This window comes from Rhizophagus irregularis, chromosome 23, assembly GCF_026210795.1.
Source record: "Rhizophagus irregularis chromosome 23, complete sequence".
In the NCBI taxonomy this organism is placed as follows: Eukaryota; Fungi; Glomeromycota; class Glomeromycetes; order Glomerales; family Glomeraceae; genus Rhizophagus; species Rhizophagus irregularis.
The window spans coordinates 3501520-3522929 of NC_089451.1; the positions used below are offsets into that span (position 1 = coordinate 3501520).

Sequence of the window (21410 nt, forward strand, 5' to 3'; positions counted from 1 at the left end):
CAAGACCTGATTGGTTAGATTTGCGGCATGTTAAACTAACTACATAAGTTAGATTTAATTGGTTGATGATACACCCAATACACTATGCACTTATCAAGGTCACCTCGCGTTATACAGGCGATCATCGTCCGAGCTACAATTTTTTTTTCTCTTTTTTTTTTTAAACACGTAATTTATTCAAGAACTTTACTTTAAATAATGCATAAAAAAACAATGCATATAATAGAAAACTATTAAATCTTTTTATCAAGTATTGTCTATACTATAATTATAAGCCAACTTAAAACGTTATACTGTATATAATATAGAAGCTGTAAATGTTAGAATATAGCGTTATAATTATGGTGGTGTTGCTTTTTTGTAGGAGATAACAGGTAAATATTTTCTTTTATCATAGATTTGTTTTCCTTATTTGCATTAAGATCTTTATTTCCAGACTTTATTCGTAGTATTCTTTAAATTTCTAATATCTTCATTGTCATTAATTCAATTACTTTTATCAAATTTTTGGCCTCATCGTCTACTCCATCAGAAATGGATTTATATTATTTGTTATAAATTCCATTTCATTTAAATTAGCGAGAAGATTAGTAGCTAATACAATATATTCTTGTTTCCATACAGCAACATCTTGTTCAATATTTAAAGAACTTGTTAGCATAGTTTCATCGGATTGGGATGAATAGATGTGTGATGGACACTGCCAATATTAAAACGAGAAAGGCTCCTTGAGGTTCCAGCTACAGTCGAAAAAATAATGGACCTTATCAGGGTGTTGACTAGTGTATGGTGAAGGCTTTAAAAGTTTTATCAGTGAAAATACTGTTTTTCATACCTTTCATGGAGGATGATCATGAATTGTGTGAATATAGTTAATATAAGAGACCAAAATCGTACAGATTTTAAACAAGAATTAATCAGCATGGGCACAGAAATTCCTCCACCTACGGTCATTTTGTCATGATCTTGTTATTTAGTAGATTATCACAACTGAATTTCATTTTTGCTTTCTTTGATATGCAATGTTATTATATCAAAAAATCTACAGTCAAAACTTGTTATAGTGAAGCTGAGGTTCTAACCATTTTTGTTCACTATAATGAAGATTTCTTTATAGCACTTTATAGTAAACTTAATAATTAATATTGCAAATACTATTTAGTAATAAAAAGCTTTGAATAATTTATATTTTTATATTATAGTAATTAATTACACAATTTATAAAGATTAAAAAAAAACCTTTGGTAAAGGAAACTTTTTTGTATTAATATAATATCTATAATTCTATCTAATAATAATAATAAAATAATTAATTTCTCAGCCACAATAAGATCTTAATTTGATATTGTCTTAATATAGCATGTTCTTCTAAATTGGGTAAAAATATCAAAGTGATTCGCACATCAAATGATTTCACTATAACGAATCTAATATCGAAATTTTTATTAGATAAGTTTACTTTAACATATAAAGTGAACTGGGGAAATAAAAAAAAGTTCACTATAAGCAAATTTACTACAACGGGTTTTATTATAACGAGCTTTAACCGTACTTTTGTTATGTTTCATAAATTTAATTTTTGAAATTTGTATTAAATTTTTTGAAAAATAAAAATTATTAAATGTCAACAAAAAATTACACATGATACTTCCCCTTAGTGATACTCGGGGCCTTCACAACTTTGACGACCATATCAGAATTATCAGAATTGTAAATACTAATTTCGAAAAAAAAAGTAACGTTACAAATATGAAATAGCTCGTGAAACTCATTAAATTATGTGCTTTATCAAGGATGCAGAGAAACATCTATATAGACGTTTAAGTTCACATTGAGGTACAATTACTAAATTTTTGTAATAATAAGAATTTTTTTTTTTTGGTTACATGTATGAATTATATTTCATCCTTTTTTTTTTTTTTTTAAGCACGAGAAAGTGATTCGGTTAACAATATATTATAGGATATATTATAGGATTATAATAATAACCTTGTTCATAAGATTTCATATGTATAAATTTTGGAAAAGTATTGTATCTGTAATGAGTACCAATAAATTCATCAATCTAATATTTGTGCATGGATTCTGTCTAATAGATTTTGCGCATTGTTACATAACCGAATTGGAGCGAAACGGAAATTCATAGGTTTTGTTGTACCGTAATATAAATTACACTTTTGTTTGTTAAAAAAGAACCAACTTTTTTCAATTACGTTATACAACATCGTCATTGTGGCGAAGTAATTACAGAATATAAAAATGACTTTTTTCTCTAATATTATTTCTTCATATTCCTCCTAAAGACGCAATTTTTTTTTTCCATTTCATTAATTACACACATTCTCTTATTGAACATATTTGCTTTTCGTGCTATACAAAATGAAACTTTCTTTAATATTATTTGCCTTAATGGCTTTGATAGTATCTGTAGTTTTAGCTTTGCCAACTCCTGAGAGAGTGGAAATAGCTCGTGAAATTAAACGTAAGTATCATTCTCATCGAAAGAAATCGTTTACATTTTTTTTATAATATAATTAATTTCTTTTTATTCTATTATTAGTTAAGCGTGATCCAAACGATTATGTTAAGAAAATTTCCCGAAGAAAAGCGACAAAACCTCATGAATTAACTCAGAAGGAAATTGAACAATGGGAAAAATATTGGTCAAAAACTGTTGGGGCAGGAAAAATAAGAAAATAATAAAAATACCATTGTCGTTCAACACATCTAAATCATTATTTAAATTAAAATTGCGTTCTATATCAGAAAATTATATTTTTTGGATTTAGAATCTTTCCCTTTGCTCCAAAACATCAATTTTGACTCATTTCGATGACAATAATTTTTTTTACATTATATAATAATTTTATTATAATGTTTAAATTTATTTTCATTCATTACCTATAATTAATTAAATAATTATTATTCAGGTTATTTAACATACATACATCCTATATCATCGATCCCTCATATAGAAAATCTCACATAATATATATAGTAGTAATAATTAATTTAATTTATAAACGCAAATAAACCAGTTTTGCGGCTTAATAAAAGAGGCTTAGTTCGATCAATCGTTTTTTAATTAACAATTAAACAAAAGTTCCAGTTTCCCAAATCATGTAAATTGCCTTAACCTTATTTATCGATTTATACATAAAATTTTATTAAATTTTTTATTAAATTTTTATTAAATTAAAATATAAAAAAAAAAGCTTTTGCCCAATGCCCCATCAATAAAAAAAGAAAAAATATATGTGTGTGTATATTCTATTAATAAATTTACAAACTATGTTATATTAATTTTATATACGTAATTTTAGATTTTGCTGCGGTTATTGTGGTGGTTGTGGTGGCGGTGGTGGTGGTGGTGATTGTGGTGGTGTTGGTACTTTTGGCGCTTTTGGCGCTTTTTGATGTTTTGGATTAAGAACAGAATCTTTTATCCAATTATCTAAATCAATTTCAAATTTTTTAGGATTTTCCCACATAGGAACATGACCAACACCATCATAAGCCAAAATATGATTTAATCCATCAACAGGTCTTAAATTAGCGATTGTTTGACTATGCACAGGATTAACAACTTTATCATCATTTCCATAAATATTTAATGTTGGAATTAAGAGACTTTTAAATGTTTCCGTATAATCATAATTAAAATCTGGAAAAAAGAAAAGAGAAAGATGAGAATTTATTAAAAATCATTTAAATCATTAATAATAATAATATTAAATAATGACTTTACCTCCATAAGCTGAACGAGATTCGGAAGGAGAATAAGCAGCACTTCCTAAAAAAAAATTCATAGTTGACTGTGGAAATTGATTATTAGGAGAAGTAAAACTTTTTATCAAATTATTAAGTGAATCCAAGATGAGTATATAAGTATGACTGGTGACAATACTACCAATAGTAAGTTTACTATATTCAGTAAAAACATTATCATTTTGAAAACTTATAAAATTATTTCCAACACTAACATAACCATCAACATTTGTTTCTCCTGTAATATTAAAATATGATAAAGAAACAATAGATCCTGTGCTCCAAGTGACCAAAATAATTTTTGGATTATCCTTTTTTCCTTTTCCTTTTTTTTCTTTAATATTATCCACTATTAATTTAATATCTTCAGCATATAATTCTATATCATTATATTTATCTGTATCACTATCTTTACTACTATCTCCCATTCCACGTAAATCCCATCTTACTAAATGATATTTTTCAGACATATCAGGTGATGTGAACGTAGGCTCCCATGCCAACTTATTTGAAAAAAATCCATGTGTAAAAATTATTGTTGGTTTTGAAATATCTCCTCTCTCTTCAACGGAAATTGTCATCCCATCAGATGTTTTTAATGTATACGCAACTGATTTTGGTAAATCTTCTGTTAAACATTCTAAAGAAAACTGAGCTGAGGCTAACGGAATTAATAAAATAATTGAAAAGTATATCAACGAAAGATTTATTCGCATGATTTTTTTTGTGAATTAATGAATTAATTTTTATTTAAATTATTAGAAAAAATATAATATATAAAAAAATATTATTTTTTTTTTTAAAAAAAAAAGAATTAAAAAGAAGGATACCCTCGGTATTTATAAAGTTTTTTTGGCCCGATATAATTCCATTTAATAATGAATCAAATCCACGTTTCACATTGATGAGCAATTATTGTAGAATAATTACTAACCCCATTTTATTAATGGTGTAAAAGTTAATTGTGCCTCAACATATATAAAAAAAAAATATATTTAATTTTAGTTTCCAATAATTTTATTGCATCACAATGATCATTTTATGTAACTTTAGAAATATTAAAAAAGAACAATGATTTTCACCTTTTTTAAAAGAACATTTTGCCGATTTTGATTTTAGTTTTTATTTCTTTATCTACTTAAATCAGGTAAAATAATGATTACACAATTTTTTCATTATATAAATTAATTTTTCATAGTTAAAAATATTGAATTAATCCTAAACTTTATTAGTATTTTTTGCGAATTATTCGAATTAACTTTCGTTGTGACATAATTAAATACTTTAGTTATGCGCTCTTTAATTCTGACCATTCTAGCCACAAAAATAATTTTAGATTTAAAACTTATTTTGGATTAAAAAGAAGTTCTATATTAGAATAAAACAAACATTCAAAATTCTTCTGACAAAATTTTGATACATGTTCAGCAGATCTTAAATCAGATGTCAAAAAATCTTAGCTGAAACTGGGGCAAACTTATTTATTCATATAAGGAGTCAAACTAGTCACACGAGGAGGATCAAAGAAAGGGATCGGGTGCTTTTTTTATCCAGTAGTAAAAACTCGATCTTAACCGGTTTGGGATTAAATGTTTTTTTATACGATCATGCTATTAAAAAAAGTGCAAAAGAGACAAAACGATTGTTTCTAGTTTAAGAAACTATTGACTAAAATTGGAAAATCAAAACGTTTTGGGTTGTTGGTATTAGTCAATTCATTTTTAGTTTTATAGTCAAAGAAACAATTTTTTACTTTGTTTGATGATTTCTTTGTTTTGACGATCAACAAAACGTGTGTCATAATACCGAAAAAAAAAGGATTTTTCATCTTTTTCGAAAAAAGAATTTTAATCGATAAAAAATAGTCGATGGGGTCTTGGGGCTTGGGGAAGAGTTAGGCTTATCGGCTTGTCGGGAAAAGATTCGGTAAACCGGAATTTCTTTATAGATATGATGATGACATTATAAATTCGGCCAGAATTTTAAGTGGTTAATAACCATATTAATGGTTTATATTTAATACATTAATATTTGATCAACATAATCTTAAATCTTTTTTTAATATTGTGAAAATCTTCTATTTAAAATAATTAAATTAAAAAAGTAATTAATTTATTTTTAATGATAAAATCACTATTTTTGAAAAAAAAAAATTTGGTAATTAATTATTTCTAATATAAAATTAAAAAAATATATATTTACATTTGTAGTATTTTAGTTAGTAACATCTGCACATCTGCATTAACTATTAATTAACATATCTTAAAATTTTAGATAATTTGTTATAACTTATAAGTTATAAGTACTTACTTTTTTTGATAATTTAATCAAAATTTATTTTTTAATATAAATTTTTTTTTTTACAAATCATCTAGTATAATAAATAAATTACTATAACAAATGAAATATAAGGAAAATTTATATATAATATTTACCAGGCTATTGATAATAATTAATAGAAAATTTACCTATATGTGTAACTTATTATTTAATAAAAGTCATATAATTTAAATAGGTATTTAGATAATCTTTTATAAATTGCAGTTAAATTTTATATTTTTTATATATCTATTATTCCATCCTAAAATAAACCTTTTTTAATTAAAATTAGAAATTCTCATATATTTCTAGAATAATATTAGAAATACCATTTTTGTCTGACTTTATATAATTATTTGATATTAATATATTACTATAATAATATAAATATTTCTTTTTTTATTTATTTAACAAATATTTTAAATGAATCTTTTGCTATATAGTTATCTTTAAATCCAATAGATATTATATTTATAATTAAATTAAGTTACTTTATAATAGTAGTATAATAGTATTTTTTTTTTCTTTTTAATAATAAGTAATTTGCACTTATCCATTCAAATAAAATTATAAAAAAGTCAAAAAAGTTGCTTAAATATATAAATATAGAGAATTTAAAGTTTATTGGCAATATTTATTACAAGTTGCATCTAATAATACTTATAAATATTAATGGATATTAAGTTTTTAAATAAATCTATCCTATTTTGTTATTTATAAGTAATATTAAATTTGCTTATTATAATAAATTGCAAATGTAATTAACAATGAATTATATTATTTATTTTGTAAATATTTTATTTTTTAATTTTTAATTAATGAATTTTTCTAACTATCACCGGGGGTGATGATCACTGGTGACTGAAATTATGACAATCGACCAGCATTAAAAAATATAGTGCTGGTAAAAATTGATAATTCTGGCCAACGGTGATGATCACCCTGGTAATTTGAAGTAAACCTTAATTAATTATATTAGATAATTAAATATTTTTTTTTAAATATATAATATTTCAGTATATGCAATATAATATATTTCTATCAGTTTTTTTTATTGGTAAACTTATAATTTGCACTTAAATTCTGTAATAATTGAAATGTAAAAATTATTTAAAAATCTGTAGTAATTTGAATTATTATATTAACTTTAACTTAAAAAAAGTCCTAACTTTTTATAGTAATCCTTTAATAAATAGCAGTAAACTATTTACTAATTAATTCCTTTTTTTATTTTTAATAAATAAATTCCAATTTCCTTATTATTTAATTATTTGCTACTAAGAAATTTAAATTTTATTTTATTGTATCTTTAATTAATGACTTAAAAAATGGATCACATGACTTATGCAAATCTCAACCAAATAAATTTTTTTATAAAATTATATTAGCTTAAATTTAGTATAAATAAATAAAATTAATTTTACCAATCCTTAGATCAACTAACAATTATTAATCGATTTAAAACTTCTTTTACTGAAAACTAAATCATATTTCAAATTATTAAAGCTAGGCGTAATATAACAAACAATATCAAGCTCTTGCGCTAAAATATCCTTGACATCAAATTGAAATAATAATGATGCTATTATCAGTCTCATTTCCATTAATGCAAAACTAAAGTGTTAGAAATAGAAAAACAAAAATTAATTATATATAAAATTGTTAATGTACATTAAATATTGATGATATTTATACTTACTTTTGACCTATACAATTTCTTGATCCTACAATAAATACATTATTAGTAAAATTCTATAAAATTTATGGCAATAGATTTGTAAGACTTACCAGCTGAAAACGGATAAAAAATATCTTTGGGTGAATTATTAAGATCTAACCATCTTTCCGGTACGAATTCTTCAACATTTTTACCCCAATATTTTGAATCATGATGTAAATGATAATAATTTAAAACCAAATTTGTCTATTAATAGATTAAAAGTTTTTCTTAGTATATTGTCATTAAACAAATAAATAATATTTATTATAGATATTTACGCGAGCGGGAATCATATATCCATTAATAATCGTGTCTTTTTCAGGTGATCTTCCAATACCTATTTATAATAAATTATTTTAAAAGTTAATAACTGTTAAAACTGTTGTAATCTCGAAAGATATGAAAGATATGCTATGCCGATTTCAATGGACCACCCATTTTTGCGATAATTAGGCATTATTGGTCCCAATGACTCTTTGGCCATTGCGTAGCACACTTTTCATCCAATAATTCGGTCTTGTCCCCGATACTTCGTACTTATTAAACGTTATTTACCTCCATCCTATTATTAAATTAATCAATTAGTTCACTTTTTAAACCAAAATTCATACAACAAATAATAATAACAAACCAAAGTAACAGGCCATAATCTCATCGTTTCATTAATAACAGCATTTAAATAAGGTAATGCTTTTAATTGATCATGTTTAGGTAATTCATCATTACAATTTCCTAAGGCATTATCTAATTCTTGTTGTAATAATTTTAATTTATCGGGATTTTTTGCAAGTAAAGTTATTGCCATTGAAGCCGTAAGACCAACAGTGTCAGTTCCAGCAATTAAAAATTCTAATATTTGATCAAATATTTCAAAATCTGTAATTTGATCACTTTCTTCGGTTTTCACTACGTCTAATATTGCTTGTAATATATCAACTCTAGACTTCTCCGCTTGTCTTCTATTTTTAATCAACTCATTTGAAAGCTTTGACCAATTATAAATAAATATTTTAGTCAATAAATGAAATATCACATATAAGTTCTGCAAATGCGGGCACAATCAATGCCAGGCACGTGCCGTGCCATAATTGTTACTACCATGTCAACACTTGCAGAACCTCTAATTACATAATAATTATAAGACTTACATCCAATAAATATTGATCATATTTCATAAATGATTTAAATAAAGGAAACAAAGATTTCTAAATGAAAATCACATATTATATAGGTTAGGAATATAATAATAAACAATTTTTCCAAATAGTTATTACATACCATTGCTCTTCTTCTTAACTCTTGGTAAACTTTTCCTGGCAACGGGTGAGATAAAGTTTCAATACTATTAAATTTACCTCCAAAATTAGTTTCTCCGATAATATCCTGTAAACAATTAAAATTATAAGTTATGAAATTCATTTACTAAAAAAAAAAAAAAAAAAAATTGCGAAATATAAACCTACCAAAACACAACTTTGTACAAGATTAACAATATTAAGTACAGCTCCATCAGAAAAAGTTTTTTTTTCAATACATTCATCTACTTTATAAATTAAATCTTTAACACACAATATCATCAATGGTTCTAAAGATGATACATATTTAATGGAGAATGCCGGAGAAAGTATTCTTCGCTATAATAAAGAAAATTATTAATTATTAATTCTATATTTGAAAAAAAAATATCCAATAACACATTAATAATACTTGCTCGTTTTTTGTGGAATGATTTATCACTGCATTAAATATTAAAAAAATTATTTTAATCATTTTAAAAAAAGATGTACGTTAAATATGTAAAAAAAAAAGACTTACATTGTTGAAAATAATGTATCAAACCTATCTTCCGTTCTAAATTTTATATAATTAAAATTTTTCGGAAAGTCCTATTCGTATATAAGATAATTATAATTAATCGTATTATACTGATGATTTAAATAACGCAAATCCGAATTGATTCATATACACACAGCTGCAATTATCTTGGGGTGAAAAAATAAGAAAAAAACATTTGGTTTTAATAATTTCGAATGCTTAAAAATGAATGTAAAGAAGGTCAAATAATTTGAGAGTCCTGATGTATACCTCTTTGATAGCATCCTTATCTGAAATCAACACTAAATTCGGTCCTTTTTTAAGAAGAATTTCTTATTAATATCAAAAGAATCTTTTAGAAATAAAGAGATCAATTAAAATAAAAAACCTACCAAGTCTCACCATAGGTCCGTAAGTAGGAACTGCTACATTTTGTATCCATTTCCACCTAAATCGAAAATGGAATTAATTGGAATATGGTTAAATGATTTTAAATAAATGTTTTTGAAAATACGTTACCTCTGACCTGATATTTGTTTAAATGAAATAAAGAGTCGTGTAAGAGGAAATAATTTTGGTCCAGGAACTATACTTAACGGTCCAAAGTAGGCACAATAAATTATCTTTCAGAAAAAAAAAAAAATTATAAAAGCAAGTACAATTTACAAAAAAAGAAACTAATTTCCTAAAAAAAAAGGAATGCTTACATCATACAAAGATTTTAATAAATAAAAAAATAAAATGACACCACATAATTTAAAGAAATCTTGGAATGTTAAATAAATTCATATTTGTAAAATTAAACTAAAAATTTCGTAAACGTGAAAAAAAAAAAATAGGGAGAACAATAATCGTGTTTATCGCGTAATGTCACATGATGATGTTAAATAATATCAAATTTTCATTAAGAGATAGATTATGAATTTTATTAAATTTCACATGAATGACATAATACGCGCGCGCATAATATATAATATTAAATATCTAAATAGGTAAAATTAATTCTTTTCTCCCCTTCCCGGCTTCCCCTTATCTTCACTAATTAATTAACAAATTATAAACAGCTTTCGCAGATAATTTATCCATTTTACTCCAATTAGACCTTCGCCTTTCCTCGGTGATCATAGAAGCATCTTCTTCACAGATAGTGTTAACAACATTAACTTCTTTCTCAAACTTAATTTTTGGAGCATCGTTTAAGGTGATTTTAACTTCAATCTTGTGCCAAATAACAATATGATCTGAATGAACTGAAGGTAAGATTGGTTTCTCTTGATTTTTAGTGACCAAATCTAATTTAGCCTTGATCTCATACTTATTCATGGTACCAGAAACCAACATTAATTGATCACCAAATATTTCAGATTTAACAATATCTTCAGAATTATAATGTACCACTTTTTTTTGCATTAATTGATGATATTCTTTTAAACAAATTTTAATCCTCTTAACATAAACTTTCATATTTTCTAATGTTAAACTTATAGGAATTATAATAGAATTTCCAATACCAAGAGTAGTTTGATATAAATTAACTTCATATTCAACACCTTTTGAAGTTGGATTTGAAGTTCTAACCATGGGAATTAACAGTGAAGTAGGTTTAATTGGTAAATTCCATCTCGTTATAGGACACATAACACTAACTATTTTAACATCACATTTTAATCCAAAATATTTTGTTGGTCTAGAAATCTTTGCCTTTAAAATATAATATATTTTAGATGTAATAGGTCGTTTAAATAAAAGAGAAGCTGGTAAATAATCAGGTAAAGGAATTTCAAAAGGTAAATCTAATTCTGTTATCTTTTGATAAACACCTTTAATTGATGATTCCCAAATAATATATGAAAGTTCAATAAATTTATTACTGATATTGTTTCCCACTTCCGCTTCATTCCATTTAACGAATTCTTTTCCAGTAAATATGATTTCTATTTTATCTGTTAATAATGGATTTGTAATTGGTCTTCTTATATTTAATATACCAGTAATTTTTGTTTGTTGAATTCCTAAATATCCTTGTTGAAAATTTGAATTATTTTGTGAATATGAAAAAAATATATTTTTACAAGAATCTTTATATTGTGATTTTGGTGGGAACTTTGTTAAATCCATAAAATCTTTCATAATTCTTTTCGAGAGAAAAATTTTTCGTAATTCGATAGAAAATTTGTTGTTTCAGTTTGTGCATGAAAAAAAAAAATTATATATATCTATACATATTTTATAAATTCATTAATAAAATTAATCGAATAGTTACACATTATATCATTGTCTCAACTACACTAGAAATCAAACAGTTAAAATTTATGGGTGTTTGTTGGAGGAGTAAAAGGATTAAACAATATAAATATGAACTATTTTTGTTCCCTTTTTTTTGAGCGGGAAATAATTAAAGTAAATGAACGTGATTTTTTTCAATTTAAGAAAAAGTTAATTTCTTTTTTTAGTTTGATACCAAAAATTGATTTATTGAGATCCGGGTCATCTGGTCCATGTTTTCTATACATGACTCATTGTGAAATCATTTAACATCCACAAATCAGCTGAATAATAATTTGAATTACAGATTAAATCTTATCCGAAAAAATATTACTTATTTGGCACAATAGTAAATGTTAACACCCTGGTCGACTTACGTAAATGAAACATTTAAGTTTATTCGAATAATATTATTTGTTTCTAATAACCTTATTCTTCTACATTTATATTATTTACAAACGGATGAAATATAATAATGTTCTAATTTAAAAAATTAATGCGCATATATTTATACATATATATGCATATATAAAGGAATATAAGGAAAAAAAAAAATGAAAATGAAAAATATACAATATGAATGATTATTAATCAGTGTTCCTAGTGTTCCTGCCACTAAATTTTACACCAAATAAAGTAAACCGTTTCTTTTGAGATGTAACATATTTATTTCTATTTTTCGTTCTACCATGGCAAGCGACATTTGTTTCTACAAGGGTTTCTTCAGTTTTAGATTCATTATGATAAAACCAAGTATTCGATAAACGATGTTGTTCTGAAGTGTCTTGTTCTGTGGCAAAATTTAAAATAGTAATTTCTTTTTCTAAATCGATTGAAGGTAAATTCGAATTCTCTAAATAAATTTTGATTTTTAATTTATGTCGAATATTAATCATTTCATTGTTCACAGAACAATTTAATTTTCTACCTAAATTAGTTTTTGTTAAATTTAATCTCATTTTAAAAAAATAATAATCATCATCATTATTTGTCTTTAATTTTTTAGCCTGTTCACCAAATGCTGTATCAGTTACTACGAAACCTCCAATTTTTTTCGATTTATCATTGATCTTGAGTTCATGATATTCTTTAATTCTAACACAAATTTTTTTAATTTTAACTTTATCCAAATCATTAATAAAAAATTTCATTGGAATATTAATCGTATCTTTATAATTGAACATAGTTTTCTCCAATTCAACATCATAACGAATATCATCATTAGAATCTACCCATCTAAAAGGTCTATCAAAAGTATTTAAACTCTCCAAACTTTGCCATCTTTGAATTCTACACCAAATATCAACAATTTTCTTTTGATTTAATTGTAATTTAAAAATATTTATTGGACGAAATATTTCCGCACGTAAACCATAAGTAATATGACCTACTTCAGTTCCATTACCTGCAACACCACCAGCAATTTTTTCACCATAACTTTTAACATTAAGGGAAGTTATTGTAGAAGGTAAATTATCCGGTAAATGAAATTCAAAAAGTAAATCTAAAGTAGAAAGTTCTTCATAATTATTGTTTTTAGACTTCCATATTATTTTCGATTGTTTATATATAATTTTTTCATCATTAATAATATTATTATTTTCTTTCCAAGAAATGGATTGTTTACCTTCGAAAATTAATTCAATTTTATTAGTGTATAATGGAGAGTTTACCGGATAACATAAGTGAAAGGAACCTCTTATAGTTGAATTTTCTATGCCATAAAAACCATGTTGAAAATTTGTTGGATTTGGAGATTTAAAGTAAGCTTTCGTACTACAACGATTATAACCCCAACTTGGATTATATAAAAGAGTAAAATCGTTTGAAACGTTTGGTATAGACGTCGCCATAATAAAAGATGAGAATTAACCGAGAGAGAGATAGGTTATTTATTCTAGTATTTATAAGGAAAAGAATTTAGCTTAACCTATTCCTATAATATATTATTGGATGATTGCGATACATTGAATGAGTACTTAAATAGAAATGACCTGACCATTGTTACCCTTTTTTCTCAATTCAATAAAAATATATATGGAATTTCATTTATTCATTAATAAATACCAAGAACACAAAAAAAATAAATATAGTTATAGATAATCCATTATTTAAATATTATTTAAAAATTTTGCATACAATCAATATGTTTAACAATCACCATGTCTCATATTCACATTCTTCTACATCTGACTCTATAACATTTATATCATTATTAATAGCACTAACAATATCAATTACCTTTTCAAATATTCTAATTTTTCTTCTACCTTTTAAGGATATATCGATATTAACTTGATGCCAAATATTAATTAGATCAGTTTTAACGCTATTATGAATTCTTTTTCCATATAAACATAATTTACAATTAATTAAATATTTAATATTGTTATTATTATTTTCAATACGAGAAATTTTTTCCTTATTAATAACTTTTTTAAATAATACATTTTTTATCAAATGAGTTTTATTTCCTACTTTTAATAAGTAATTTTCTTTTAAACTAATTTGAATTTTCTTAATATTTTTTAGAATCCCTTTTTCAATACTTAAAGGTAAATTTATGATATTATTATAATTTTGATCGAATTTTGTCTTATCGAATAAAATGGAATATTCATAATTATCAAGTTTTTTCGTTAATATAACTGAGTTTTGATTTTCAATCTCCTTTTGTTGAACATATTTTGTTATTGGACATTCTATTTCAACAATTTTCTTTGATTTTTTTAATAAATTCTTTGGTTTCGTAATTATTGCTTTTATAGAATAATAAATTCTCGCTTTACTAAGATGATTTGTTAATTTAGAAGGAATTGATAAAATACTAGAAGGAATATTTTCAGGTATCATAAATTCAAAAGGTAAATCTGAATAACTTAGAAGATGATTTTCTTCTTCATTATAAACGCAAGATGAATATTCAAAATATTTGGTTTCAGCATAATTTATTTTATCCCCTTCATTCCATTGTACCATACCAATTCCACTAAATATAATATCTATTTTTTCAACTTTTAATGGAGAATTTGTTGGATAACGAACGTGAAATGTACCATTTATTCTTGATTGTTGAATACCCAAACAACCTTGTTGTTTATATGTAAAATATAATTTATTATTATTATAATCATAATAATCATCTTCTGATGTTTGTTTTGACAATAAATACGTATAATCCTCCATTGGTTAAATGAAAAGAGAAAAGAAAGGTGAATTTTTATAAACCTTCAATGTAAAGAATAAAGAAATTGGATAAAATTTTTTTTTTTTAATAATAAACCTTTAATATAGATATTGGATATTGGATAAATATAAACAATTTCTTATCAGATAAGATATCAATTAAATGTAACAAATACAATAGCGGGAATAATTCAAAAAAGTAAACACGTACTGCACGTGATATAATTGAATAATAATACAAAGAATAGTTTAATTTAAAAGTCGAAAAACCCCGACTTGCATAAATCCTAATTACAAAGAAAACAAAGAAATAAATTACAAAGCAGGATGATTATTAATAATTATATGTGAAAGTCGGATAAATAATTACCTATTCCAACGAGAGTTAATCCAAATCTATATCCTCTGCTCAATTTAGGTTTATGAACAAAAGAATGATATAATGTATAAGTACCTAATCCCATAAATGTTGCTACACCGATTAAACGACATGATAAACAATCTTTATACTCTTTTCGTTGATTTTGTAATGTAGTTTCATCTTTAATATCATTAGTAAGCACGCTAGATTTCTTTTCTGATGGCATTTTGTTAAATTTAAATTATCTGCGTAAAAAAATTTCAATCAAAATTTCATAGAGATCGATTTTATACTAAATAAGTACTTTTAAAGTGAATATAAATATCTAAATTTTGATAATCTCAATTTTCAATGCCTACATATTATGTCCTACCTAATTTGTAAACTTGAGAATTTTCTATTTTATCCGAATTCGAAAATTACCGTGATTTAATATCAATTATGTTCAATTAAATAAAATGTTCTATTTAGAAAAAAAAAATTTTTTTTTTTGAACATTTATTTATTTATTGTAACAATCATATGATAACTAGATTACATAAAATGAGTCAGATACGACTAGTCATACGTTAAATTCGAAAAGAATTCTTTAAAGAAGATAACTTAACGTTGAGATAATGATGTTTATACTACATATCCCACTAACATTGACGTTCCTTTTAACAGTCACGGGACGAAGACTTACATAATAAAAATAAATTACGTTCACTCTTTCATTTTCTATAAAAAATGTGTATTCCATTTTCTTAAATACAATCTTATCTTTATATTTACAAAAGGTTATTCAAAAACTCCAAAGTTCCAAGTAGAAAGCGAAATTCATAACAATTCGTAACAATGCTATATATATGCTAGTAACAACGGTAAAAGTCTAGTAGTGGAGGTACTGTAGGTGAATTTTAAGTCTTACACGTTTTTAAAAGGCTTAAAATACTATACGAAAAAATTCTCACATAGGTACGTGTTGCAATTGTTGTGTGTTACCCAAAAAAATTAGTACGTTTTTACGTTTTCCGCAAATAAACCAATTAATGTATTGAGAACTATGGATATTGTTATTACGTAATCCTCTTAAAGGTGGCAATTATTCATAAGAAGCTCATATTTCTTCAAGATGATACCGTACTGAGCCTTACATATTTGCTAGGCGGCTCGCCCATTTATTGACCAGTAACAGATGGTAATCGTTATGGCAACAATTAGAACATTGTTCAATGCCAATAGAAAATTCAGATATTCATACTTAAAGAGATTTAGAAATTTTATGATTTAATTCTCCTATGTTTGTCACTTGTTTGCCGCAAACTTTTTTACGTGAACACGACTATGTAATTCGTGGAAATAATAGAGATAATGAAAATAGTTTGTACCTATTGTTGTTCTTTAATTGGTAATTTCATATATATTATTGATTACTTTAAATAGCCAAAATTTCAAAATTTAACTAGTTTTCGATCGGTTAATTTATTCACCGATCGCTTGGCAGCTATCTCGATAAATTTTGTGAAAATTTATATGCATTGAAACATATTACTTCCTTTTAGGAATTTAAAATAATATGGTTTGACAAGGAGATAAAAATTATTTGATGTACATAAATGGATTCCAATACATTCAGTTGGATAAAAATCATTGGTAAGTAAAGACATTTTTTTTTGCCCATCATTATTAACCAATATAATAGGTCGAGATAACATGTACTGAAGAGATGTCGCAGTTCTGCAGCAAAGTGTAATTAACATGTAATAGTATTTAGAAATGAACCATTTTACCGCTTAGTTACTAACGGTAGGATAGCGTGACCTTTACAGATTTACCTTATACAGTATATATTAACTAATATTGAAATATTATCAAGGAGTGATTTTGAAAAAATTTCACTTCAATTCATATGTCCGCAAAAATTCTTCCTAAAGATTCGTATTGAAATCATGAATGATGCAAATAATCATGTAACTATATACAGTAATGCAGTGATGTGCATTGGAAGGTTGGAATTAGAAGAATTGGAAGATTCCAATCTTCCAATGCACATAACTGCCTCTATAAGTGCACACCCCTCTTTATATGCATACCATAGCTTGGTCCCAAGCCTGGGACTTAGAGTCCCTCTATTTTCTGCACGTGCAAGCAATCCAATAAATGCATTCCCGTATAATGTTGTCGATAGAACGTTAAATTTTTTTTAAAAAAAATTTTAAAGTAGAAAAATTAATCTAATTTAAATAAATTTGTAATGGCCATTAAAAATTGTATTTCATAAAATATGTTGGTTTCTTTTGATTTAAAGTATATTAGAAAGTACTTTGAGTTTAAGAAAACTTTGAATCTATTTTTCTTCACGCCCTTTCTAAGTGCATGACTGCATGTGCAATATTGTGCATAGTTGCAGGTGTTACTGCACCCTAAACATAGCTTTAAATAAATGACTTAAAATATTTAATTTTGAGATTAAATAATAGCAGCATTCGAACTTTATTAGATAGAAGGATATATATATATATATATGAGTGTTCAAACTTCAAAGTCTTTTTTTAATACAGGTATTTTTAGCATGATCACGAAATTTTGACCAATCAAAGCATTACTTAAAAACTTAAAAACTTATGCAACAGAGATTAAATAATCTAATTTTTGTAATTATTATTTTTTATTGATTATGTCTTATAAATAATTTTTGTTCTAACATTACTACTTCTTACTTTCGAAATAAATAAAAAAAATCGAAATTAAAAAAGTATATTACACGAAAATAAGAATGAAAAAAAGAAAGAAAAGAAAACAAATATATTACAAGGTTCCCATTAAATAATGTGAACCATTGAAAGATATTTAAAATATAATAAAATTAAAAAAAAAAGATAATAAAAGTGAGGTATTATAAAATAAATCGCAAAATTTAGTAAATATTTAACAAAGAAAATTATCCACCGAAAAAAAAAGCCTAAAAAATGCCTCAAAAAAAAGCCTGAAAAAAAGCCTCAAAAAAAAGGCCTAAAAAATGTCCAAAAAATTATAATTTTGTCTTTTTAATTTCTAACTCTGATACCAACATCAAACTTTTTACTCCTTAAACTTGGAGTAATAAATTGTACAATTTGTAAATCTTGCTTTTCTACCATTTCAAATTCAAAATTTAATAATAAAGAAGCTAATACTAATCTTATTTCCATCATAGCAAAATTATTTCCAATACATAATCTTGAACCAGCGCCAAATGTAAAAATATTTCGTTTTAATTTTACGGAATCACCATTTATCCAACGTTCTGGTACGAATTCATCAGCATCTACACCCCAAATTTCTTTTGAATGTTGTACTTGATATATTGATGCTGATACAATTGTATCTTTTGGTACGAAATATCCATCAATCATCATATCACTGTTCGTTTGACGTAATATTCCACCCATTGCTGCTGGGAAACGACGTAAAATTTCATTGATAACCGCGTTAAGATATTTAAGATCTTTAAGATTTTCATGATTTAGTGATTGAGGTCCATTAGGAAAAGCTGATGATAATTCATTTATAAGATTACGCAATTTCTCTGGATGATGAAGTAACATAATTAATGCCATATTGATACTGAAAGAACTTGTATCACTACCAGCAATTAAAAATTCCATAATTTGATCTTGAATTTCAAATTCATTTAATCCCTCATTTGTTACTTCATCTCGAGTGTCCAATATAATTTGTAGGATATCTTCACGTGTTTTTCCTTGAGCATTTAAATTTCTACGTTCTTTAATAATCTTTTGAATAAATTCGTCCGTCCAAGAATCTTTCTTTAAAAATGGTCTCATATAAGGAAAAGTATGATATAATACACGTCTTTTTAATTCTTGAAAAACTTTTCCTGGAAGTGGATGATCACCCTTTTCAACTAAATTAAATGATTCTCCAAATGCCGTTTCTCCAATAATATCTAATGATGTTGCTTGAATTAATTGATGAATATTAACGATTGGTAAACCATTTTCGTTAAATTTAAGTGCCAAGTCAGATTTACTTGTGATTGATGAGATGGTCTTTATTCTATCGACAAGTACATTTATACATGATTGCATTAATGGTTCAAGTGATGCGATATATTTAATGGAGAATGCAGGTGATAATAAACGTTTTCGTTGTTTGTGAAAAATTCGATCACTAAAAAAGGAGAGAGGAAAATAAAAATTAGTCACGTGCACATATAATATACTTGTTACTGTATACAAATTTAATTAATTACATACGTTGCAGAGAATAAAGTTGCAATTTCTGGGTCAGCTCGAATTCCAGCAATAGAGTCAATTTTTGGTAAATCCTATTGAAATAAAAACATGTAAGAAATGGGAATTCAACTTTATTTCAAAAAAAAAACAAAAAAAAAATAGATACATACATTGATGACGAGAATTTGTCTAACAGCTTCCTTGGAAGAAAATAAAATGAATTTTGGACCAACTCTTACAACGCTACCATATTTATGATGTAATTGATAAAACCATTCAAAAACACGACCTTCAGGCCTTCTTATCATAATTGAAAATTCTGATAATGAACATAATTTTGGTCCCGGAATTACTCTTAATGGACTTATATACGCGTTGTAAACCATTTTTATTATGAATTTTGAAAGAATTATTAGAAATAACCATCCAAATAATTTTAGTAAATTGATTGTTGGTGCTTCTACAAAAGTAATCATGGTGATTAAACTTTGAAAGATTATGTAAATTGTGTAAATTGTGTAAATTATGATTTTTTTTTTTTAAAAAAAAAGAGTTTTTTTATATATAAATAATTTTTTCTAGATTATTATATAATTTTTTTTTTACTTATTTATTTTTGTTTATTTTTTTTTTTGCTAAAAATCTTTGTGGGGAATAAGGGGGTTCTATATATATTCATTTTTTTTTGCTCTTAAGGATTATTATAATAAACTGAAAAAATAACCGAAAAAAATAAAAATATATTGTTTAAAATAGGATTATGGGAATATATGTATGTTTAAGGGTGGTGTGAGTATAAAAAAGTATAAGATTTTCATTTTATTCGGCCGACTGTATAAATTGTGTGAGAAAATCCAAAATTAATTTTTCAAAGTTATCACTTTTTTTTTTTATCACACTTGGCTTGTGACATTATTTATATTTGAATTAATTTATTTTCAAGCCACAATCATTTTTGAGCCACATTAGGATATTTTATAATTAACAGTTTAAAAAAACAAGTATTAACAGTATTAAGCAGAAAATTACTCCGATCTAATTAAACTTAATTGGATAGATAAATTTAGGAATTCCCAAAAAGTCCGTAATATATCTCTTGTTTTAGCGAAAAAAACAAAGTAAAATTTTAATATAAAATACCAATTTAATATAAAAAAGAAATTAATATAAAAAAGGAGCAATTACATTAAAAATACGATTCGTCAAAGTGATAAAATGTATAAAATGTGTAAATTGCGGCCGAACCTTTTTGTTATCAAGAAAATTTTACGTAAACATCATTATGTGATTGCTTATTTTTTTTTAAAAAAAAAATAATAATTTGACTTGATGGCGCATTACATATTGCATATATAGCATATATAGCATTATAGTGGCACGGACCTAATTGCGTGGCAAATCAAGTTGACACAAAAATGACGTGCATCGATCTATTTGTCACCTAAAGAAAATTTAAATGTTGTAATGATGTCGTAAAAGTAACAAAAACGGGCATCATAGTTGTCAAATATATTCTTCCCGTTTTTAACATAAATCTTCATAAAACTATTCGGATACAATCGATTTCACAAAAACCTCAGCTTTATGTAAGTATTCATACCCGTATCTCATTTTACATAATATTTTCCCGATATTTTCCGTTATTATTAAAATAAAAAATTTTTTTTTTTTCAAGGTTGTATAGCAAAATGGTTAATACCCGAAAAAAAAGAAAAGAAAATCTGGTTTAAAAAAAAATTTTTTTTATCGACTTAAT

At 25.1% G+C, this 21410-nt stretch overlaps 7 protein-coding genes across 7 annotated transcripts; 1 reads left to right on the plus strand and 6 right to left on the minus strand.

The window, feature by feature from the left end:
- The first annotated feature begins 2288 nt into the window (after positions 1-2288).
- Positions 2289-3236, plus strand: OCT59_015701 (uncharacterized protein). Its single transcript, XM_025321802.2, has 2 exons — positions 2289-2482; positions 2561-3236. Exons 1-2 carry the CDS (start codon positions 2380-2382, stop codon positions 2698-2700), a joined length of 243 nt encoding a protein of 80 aa, XP_025167896.1. The 5' UTR covers positions 2289-2379; the 3' UTR covers positions 2701-3236.
- A 99-nt stretch (positions 3237-3335) lies between these two features.
- OCT59_015702 (uncharacterized protein) lies at positions 3336-4484 on the minus strand (the record flags this gene model as incomplete). The annotated part of the gene is made up of 2 exons (XM_025321801.2): positions 3336-3664; positions 3749-4484. 2 exons carry the CDS (start codon positions 4482-4484, stop codon positions 3336-3338), a joined length of 1065 nt encoding a protein of 354 aa, XP_025167895.1.
- Positions 4485-7366: 2882 nt separating this feature from the next.
- On the minus strand, positions 7367-11752 carry OCT59_015703 (uncharacterized protein; the record flags this gene model as incomplete). The annotated part of the gene is made up of 17 exons (XM_025321800.2): positions 7367-7701; positions 7787-7811; positions 7876-8011; positions 8086-8144; positions 8363-8369; positions 8439-8792; positions 8956-9012; positions 9086-9190; positions 9271-9441; positions 9519-9543; positions 9623-9693; positions 9778-9789; positions 9893-9936; positions 10015-10070; positions 10142-10245; positions 10330-10388; positions 10714-11752. 17 exons carry the CDS (start codon positions 11750-11752, stop codon positions 7527-7529), a joined length of 2499 nt encoding a protein of 832 aa, XP_025167894.2. The 3' UTR covers positions 7367-7526.
- A 722-nt stretch (positions 11753-12474) lies between these two features.
- On the minus strand, positions 12475-13740 carry OCT59_015704 (uncharacterized protein; the record flags this gene model as incomplete). The annotated part of the gene is made up of 1 exon (XM_025321798.2): positions 12475-13740. One exon carries the CDS (start codon positions 13738-13740, stop codon positions 12475-12477), a length of 1266 nt encoding a protein of 421 aa, XP_025167892.1.
- Positions 13741-14044: 304 nt separating this feature from the next.
- Positions 14045-15073, minus strand: OCT59_015705 (uncharacterized protein; the record flags this gene model as incomplete). Its single annotated transcript, XM_025328151.1, has 1 exon — positions 14045-15073. One exon carries the CDS (start codon positions 15071-15073, stop codon positions 14045-14047), a length of 1029 nt encoding a protein of 342 aa, XP_025167891.1.
- Positions 15074-15322: 249 nt separating this feature from the next.
- OCT59_015706 (uncharacterized protein) lies at positions 15323-15660 on the minus strand (the record flags this gene model as incomplete). The annotated part of the gene is made up of 2 exons (XM_025328150.1): positions 15323-15360; positions 15444-15660. 2 exons carry the CDS (start codon positions 15658-15660, stop codon positions 15323-15325), a joined length of 255 nt encoding a protein of 84 aa, XP_025167890.1.
- Positions 15661-18054: 2394 nt separating this feature from the next.
- On the minus strand, positions 18055-20362 carry OCT59_015707 (uncharacterized protein). The gene is made up of 3 exons (XM_025328149.2): positions 19825-20362; positions 19676-19746; positions 18055-19589 (listed from the first exon to the last, which is right to left on the minus strand). Exons 1-3 carry the CDS (start codon positions 20128-20130, stop codon positions 18464-18466), a joined length of 1503 nt encoding a protein of 500 aa, XP_025167889.2. The 5' UTR covers positions 20131-20362; the 3' UTR covers positions 18055-18463.
- Between the last annotated feature and the right edge of the window lie 1048 nt (positions 20363-21410).